Genomic DNA, 7,500 nt, shown 5'->3' with positions numbered 1-7,500 from the left:
ATTCTTCCCTTCCAGGTGCGGTATCCACCTGTTGGAAAGGCAAACAGATACCATAACACTTCAAGGGCTGCCAAATGAGCTCAAGCGCGCCCTAACAATAGATACTTGATGTCGCTTGGCGATTGCAGGGCATAAATCATACCGCAGTAAGTAAATCATTAAATTGGCACCTATTGCGCGATAAACTTCTCGTATCGGCAACGTTCATTAACCTTATCGCTCGCCCTTATGTCTCCGTTCCGTGGCAGATGGATGTTTGTGACGACTGCCCCCGGGACGGCTACTCTACTGGGCCCTTGAGATGGGGTCCGAAGCGAAGCGATAGCATCCGAGCATAATCGCAGTACCGCAAACCACGGTCACTAGTGTTCCGCCGCCTATTTGACGGTCGTATAAATTATCGGAACACACAATTACAACACGGTACGGTACGGGGCGGCGACCGCGTTGCCAGGCAACGGTGATGCTACGTTCGTTTATGCGGAAACAACGGCGGTTCGGATGTCGGATTAGTAACCATGGTGAAGCGCCTGCTCGATCGTTCATGGGGGGGGGGGGGGGGGGGGGTCCCAGGGATAGTGTAGGGCCGGTTTGAATACTTCCGATATTCCGGGGTTATCGTCCGAGAGAGATGAGACTTTCGACCTGATGAGACTCGTGCCATCGTGCCGCGAAAGGGTCAATGGCTTGCGCACCGGATCGTAAGGATCACCTTGAAAGGATACACACGGGCTACCGAGGCAATTGTACGATCGATCGGTCGCGAGTGCGAGCGAACGGGAAAGAGTGTCGTCCCTGGACTTGAACTACGCGCGAGTCGCACCAGAGACCACCGGTAGCATCAGTTTCGCGATCACTCAAGGTTAACTAGATTGCGGTTGGTTCGCGATATCGTTGCCTTTTTGTTGAGTGTTCTTTGCTCGGTGCAGGAGCATGAGGGACAACTGTTTCTTTTTAATAGTTGGTCCGGTTTGAGACGTGGGTGTAAAGGTCCAGGTAAAGGACATTGAAGTATTCCAGATGAATGAAGCAGTCGATATTAAGTTAACGTAAATGCCGTAGTTGGCACTGGGTCTGATAAGATACGGAAGATTGGAAGAAGCGTTATATGACTCACTCGCTGGTGGGTGACATCTCGATTACACAACACCTCTAATTCCGATCATATCTCTCACCACCATCACATGACGTAAACTGATCATCTAAGCGAAACGGCGAAAAATCAATCATATGGCCTCAGGTAAAGCCTCATCTCCGCGTGGCACGTGTCCACTGGACTCCACAATGGAACAATGGCAATCACACAGCGTCATCTCGTTTACCTCCCCTCTTGCTCTGCTGCCTGGGCCCCCAAAACTCTTACCAGTATGTGGACACAGTGGGTACAGATGAGTCCGACGACAATGGTGCCGATCGCACCGAACAGGAGGCCAGCATTTTTGAACGCTACCGGCATGGCCAGAATGCCCGTACCGAGCGAACTCTTCAGCAGATGGATCAGCGAACCGGTCGTACTGTTCGGTTTTTCGATTTGCCGATGCTCGAAGGGATTGTACTCGGCATCGTCGATCATGGCCGGTGCATCGGCTAGTTTGGTCCTGGGGGAAAGAGGGTACGAATGTGGGAAAGTGGTGTTAAATGGTGACTGATAGCCCTCCCCTACGCCGTATGACGCAGCGTGACCGGTGGCGTTGTCTCTTATCTCTATGACAGAATTTGGCGACAAAATAGATGATAGTGCCATTGAATTTGGCTTCTAAGCTAGGTACCTTCATCGTACAATGGCCCCTAACACACATTCTTTCTCTCTAAGGATAGTAAAAGCAGTCAAGATGTTGTAGTAAGTAACTCAAACAAGGCGGTAGCATAGTACCGTTTTTTTTTATCAGGATCGTATAATTGATAGGTCTGCAGATTAGATCGATCTAATGGCCAATAGTAACCTTATCATGACGACGTTGTAAACGTGTTACAATTGATGGAGGCCCTGAATGAGTCAATTTCACACAACACACACAATTAGTGAACAGTGTACGACAAGATTTATGGACGCCCAATTTAGAGCAACAATATATAGGGCCTATCTACCGTGTCGATTGGGGATTGTTATCTTTCTACCGAACCGTTGGCAACAGCTACCGATCCTGAAGTCTATTTTAGATGCTTGTTGGTGATTGATGTTTTCCTCGTTTAATACTTTTATTTGGTGACATTGTTTAATTCAATTTAATTTATTAAATGACCGATCTGCGTCGCTCGTCGTACTCACGTGGAATTGAAATCTCCGGCATTGTATTCTGCAGCGGGTGCCGAAGGATCCGATTTCACATTCTCGTCCGCCATGTTGTTGGCCGTTTAGCTGTTCCTTTGTTCACCAACTAGTTCTAATGTCGACACTACAGATAAAGAGCTTTTAGTTAAGACAATCAGCTTGAACAGTTTCTCTACATCAACCACCAACACAAGTGAACCAACTAAAGCCGTTAACTGTGCACTGTACCCTATAAAACACGGGCACCCTATCTAGCATCCAGCACTGAGCATGATCCACCTGCCCACTGAGCGAAGAGTGCAACGGTGAAGCGATCGGGCACGACTGTGGCCGATTTATCGACCGCAGGCGTATCAAATAGCTGATAGTAATTGGGAATCAATCGGACAATGAACACATTAGCCCGTTATCTACGCGCGATATGTCACTCTCAAGAATGTAACTGTTGGACCCTCTCCCTTACACTCCCAAGCATTACCGTGCCCCTTACACGTAATTGTATTCGCTCGATAAGTACATCGAGCGCGCCAAATCGTTCGTCGGGCCATTGTGTACGTACGGTTTGGCAATACTAGCATCATCATCATCATCGCCGTACTCCTCCACTGATAATCCTTGGCGATCGGCAGTGTCGTAGCCGCTGGTGCCATCCGGCCGTGGAATCGAGGGGCGCACTCGACCAGAATAAAGGATTGAGGCTTTAGAAACAACACTTTAAAGCTGAAGTGCGCGTGCAGCGTGTGCTTCAATAGATGTAACAAATCAGGGCTATAAACGATAGCCGTTCGTCACATGGCGAACAGAAGTTGGGAGAAAACGATCGTAAATCAATACCGCAAAACATTCCACATCGAGTCTCACAGTACAAAGATCCAGTGATGAATGGAAAGCACCGGTTCTACGCTGAAGTGGCTAACTCATCTTCTTATGGCCCATTTCGCTTTCACGGTGCAACAGATTAGTTTGATCAGGGCCGAGTTGACGTACACGTCCGTGGTCTGTAGTGGTCTGGATTTGTTCCCTTTCGAATCCATAGTCCACTCGGGAAACGATGGATCAGACCCGGTAGGAATACCCTCGGTCTCGGTACTTTCCATCGAACCTACGGATGACTTTTTCGCATTCCTGTAGCGTGGCAGATAATGGCACAACTGTGTAAACTCTTGCTTTCATCACAAGCAAATCGTTGCGCTGCACACGGTGCGCTGTTGTTGTTGATCGTACGTACAGGACTGTGGTGGCCACAGTCAGAATGTCTCCTGCTGCTCCATTCAAATGGCAAGCCCCGTTTTCCATAGATCGATCATGGCGGCTACCTGTGGTTGGAAACTGGACAGTGCAGTGGTCAATAATGTCCCAAACATCATTAAAGGTTGAATGCAGGGTGAATGATGAGCTCATCTCCCGCCAGGGCGTACCGAGGGTGCACCGAGGGGATCAATCTTGTACGTCCAAGTCACCACCATCAGCTCCATCCAAACGGGCAACTCGGTCGGCCCCTGATTAATTACAAACATTTTAGGAACATTGTTCGCGCGGCCGCAACTCCGATAGTAGCACCGATCGACGGTAAACGATGGCCCCGAAAACGTTGGAAATCCAGGTGGGAAACTGTCTGCAGACCCACCAACTGCCACACTGTCGCAAACGCATCGATATCTTACGGCGTTCGCTTTCGTACCAATTCGCTGATAAGATAGGGCGGAGAAGGTTTTACTGAATTGCTGCAGCCCCTCCCTGAGCAGTGGCTACTGGGAGGGCTAGGGTTTGCGAACAATCGGCCAATCTTAAGTGACTTATGGTTATTATTTGTAGCCGCTGATTTGCTCATAATTGTCCGACATGGGACCGAGGCGGAGGCGCATTGAGATGATGCCCACACCTTCTCCAAAGCGGGCCGTGTGCTTCTGTCTCCGATCTATCTTATCAAACGCCTACGGTCGCGTAAGTCACGGGACTGGCAAATCATTGGCTGGCTCACAAACAAAAACAACTCCCGAGGGAATGGCAAAGGTTGTTTTCGATGTTCCGGCGATTGATCGGCCCAAGGTGAGTGATTGAGATTTATGAATGGTGGTCCGTCCGGTGGTCTATCTATCTATCTTTTCGGGATCGGCCACTCTTGCACAAGCCCGGACGGTGGCGCTTCCGGACCGTAGACAGTTTGGTGCGTCAGCCGTTGGGTGCATCATAAACAGAAGCTACCGACGACGATAAGAACACAGTGCGGGGTGTTCAGCAGCGTTACCTAGACAACGGGCACGGTTTGTGAAATTCTCCATTGGTTCACCACTGCCTTGGGTGATAAGTTAAAAGTGGAGCATTGATTAGGTGACCTTAACATAATTTCCTCGGTGCCGGCGCTCCGGGCGTATTCAATTCGTGATAAGCTGTCGCTTAGTATGTATCCGAAACATCGCATGACCGCGGTGACCACCCGTTCATGATCTATCTCAATTCGGGCCTCCAAAACTGGTTTCACTGGCCGCGAAGGACGATGCGATGGTACATCTGCCGGGATTCTCAAAGGGAACCGAACCGAAACCGTAAATAATTTGAAAAACCGGTTTCCATGCGACTCCACCGAATAGCGTGTATCGTGCGCATGGAGGCTCGTCAATCGCGAAATCTTTGCACGGAATATCGTTCGTCCGCGTCGGAACAGGGTTACTGGGATCGCTTAATGACGGCACTGCATTGCTTCCTCGCTGATCGTGGAAGGGGATGCGATGATGAAAATTGCCCGCAACATCAAAAGGCATAATTGGCGGCCATGCGAAAGGGTTTCGTGTGCCCCGGTATTCGGAGGTGCTTGCCTGTCACCGATGGCCATGTCTTTGGTATCAATCGCTGCCCAATGTCAGCGGCAGCGGTCTCTGCTCAAGCGGAGTATGCAAAAGCCCAGAGGCGATCATTGATTGACTTTGGGAGGGCTTGACCATTTCCTTGTACAGCATCTCATTAACTAAGGCAAAACCGCACGAAACTGGTTCGATGCGAGTGGCCAAATGATGCTAATCGATGTCATTTTGGGGGGGGGGGGGGATTTTGGAAACACTTTCTACAACAATCCCAAGGGAAGATCATAAAAATGTATGTTGCAAATGATCAATCGAGTCCGATATCTATCATCCATAATCTAGATGGGAAAGAGCTGCAGCACGAAGGAGATCGTGTCAACCTCCTCGCAAGTTGCATCATGCACCTAGCATATATATGCACCAGCTAGGGGCAACTTACGGTACAGCAGAATGTGTGTCACTGTCAAATATGTCGTTCTTGCACCCCAAGAAAGGAAATGAGGCATGCACGCGAATCGCCAGCGTTATATGTTGGCACCAAACACGTGCAATTCCGTACGATCGTGGTGTCACGTGTAAGCCAGCGCAATTGGGAACATTAGGCGATCGTGTTGCCACCGAGATGGAAGTGGTGTTTGAAGATTAAGATCATAGCTAGTTCATAATCGATATGGCTATTCGTGGCTGTGATCTTACGATCGTTCCATTCGGTTTCGTCAGCTTGCATAAACGGAAAGCGTACCAGAAGCGCATTCACCGCTTGCTGCTTGCTCTTGATGAATGGTTGCTTTGATTCGCAAGACCCAATGATAATGATGATGATCACCATGAGGTTGACGCACGCAACAATGTCACGCAAAGTTGCTGTTGGGACAATCATACGACCAAATGCATTTCTTTGGTACTGATAGCACCGAATCTCCAGAGAGGGTACAGACTACCATCGAAACGGCCAAGTGATTTGATCCAAGGAATTGTAGGGGCCTGGCATCAAACGTTTTGGGGTCGCACGGTCGGTCTTGAACGTGTGCCATGGTTGAGGACAGCCGTGGCAGTTGATATGTGGCTCCCAGAGCGCGTAACCCAGACTCTAAACTAGTTGAACTTGACATTCGTTGGCGAGCGAAAAGGAAAGGGTTTAGCTGGTCGGAAGGCGGAGCTGGATGATTAATTGATCTTTGGCAAAGAATGGCTAAACAGGCACAGGAGCAGCATTAGTGCATCGGCGTTGGTTCACTTGGTTCCTATAATGTTGTACCAGCATATTGGCATGGTCGATAACGATCCACTAACCTGCTTTAGCCACACACAGGCTGCTGATTGAGGGTGTTTTGCTATCCGTTATGTGTTATGTTTGCTCCATACACTTTTCGCAACACTCACAATACCCGTGGTAGTACACGTGCCGCACCACCAGCAGCGTTTTCAAATCACAGATCGATCTTCGTCGTCCCTTCGTCACCGCAACGTCGATATACTAAGAAGGAACAACTCGAGCGGCAGGCGCCACGATAAATGCTATTGCGGTTGGTGATTGTTTTTATCGGAAAACGGTCCGAGCTTCTAATCGTCGTAACTGCAGCTGCACAAACGTCGACGTTGCACGTACGTTGAAAAGCGAAACCAAAGTGCGCGCGAAACCGAAAGTGCGTGTGGTACGGCGCACGGTTTGCAGTGGACTGTGGGCGCCATGGTCGCTGTTGATCGCTTAAATGTTCTGATCAGCAAACGCGGTAGGGGTAATGTGTGGCTGCATAAAGCGGATGGTAGGAAGGTGTTGTTGTTATCGTTCGCTAGTTTGCGTTACCTCAAAACACCTCGCTCCCCTGCTTCTCGAGCTCTTAATAAAGCGTTTGGCGATTTTTTTTTATGTTTCATGTATGCTACGTTATAAGCCGGCGATACATGAAGCGTAAACTCTCGTATAAACTCAGAATGTAATGCCAAAAAGTTTACGCTTCGTGTGGCAGGCATAATCGCATAAAAGTTTATACCGAAACGTCAACTGCAATTACATTCGTGCACCTGCAATTACACTATGCTATTACATCAATTACATGTGTTTCTGGTCACAAAAAACATAAATCGACGAGATAAGTTGATTTCTGAACATCTTTTTATATATTTTAAGATGTTTTTACTGTATATTAGCGATTGTAGAACCTTCAATTCTTTATAACGCTACGCTTCATGGTGGTGCTGTATTTACGCTTGCTTTTACGCTCGGATTTACGCTCCGCGGGCCTATAATCTTTTTGACATAAGTATAATCTTTTTGGCATTACACTCTGAGTTTATACGAGAGTTTACGCTTCGTGTATTCCTACCTATAGAGTTATAAGGTCGTTGGCTGAGACCAAGAGACGGTTTGTCTAAGAATGAGAATCTTCCAGAAGATCACCATTTGCAAGTGGTCCGATGCGCAAA

The 7,500-nt window shown here is 48.5% G+C and overlaps 1 protein-coding gene across 2 annotated transcripts in view; it reads right to left on the bottom strand.

Annotated features, from left to right (window-relative positions):
• LOC126576915 (proton-coupled amino acid transporter-like protein pathetic) overlaps positions 1-6,589 on the bottom strand; it is a 9,560-nt gene extending 2,971 nt beyond the window's left edge. Inside the window, exons 1-3 of one of the 2 annotated variants that reach the window (XM_050238221.1) lie at positions 6,367-6,589; positions 2,270-2,396; positions 1,364-1,598 (exon numbers count right to left, since the gene is read on the bottom strand). In XM_050238221.1, coding sequence (XP_050094178.1) covers positions 1,364-1,598; positions 2,270-2,343 — 309 coding nt within the window. In that variant the 5' untranslated portion in view covers positions 2,344-2,396; positions 6,367-6,589. Of the gene's footprint in view, positions 1-1,363; positions 1,599-2,269; positions 2,397-2,454; positions 2,590-6,366 lie in introns of those variants that run through there. The other variant, XM_050238222.1, reaches the window with a different exon arrangement.
• Positions 6,590-7,500: the final 911 nt, after the last annotated feature.

This window comes from Anopheles aquasalis, chromosome 3, assembly GCF_943734665.1.
Source record: "Anopheles aquasalis chromosome 3, idAnoAquaMG_Q_19, whole genome shotgun sequence".
In the NCBI taxonomy this organism is placed as follows: domain Eukaryota; kingdom Metazoa; phylum Arthropoda; class Insecta; order Diptera; family Culicidae; genus Anopheles; species Anopheles aquasalis.
Note: the sequence above shows the minus strand (reverse complement) of the source record. Positions and strands in the feature narration are given on the sequence as shown.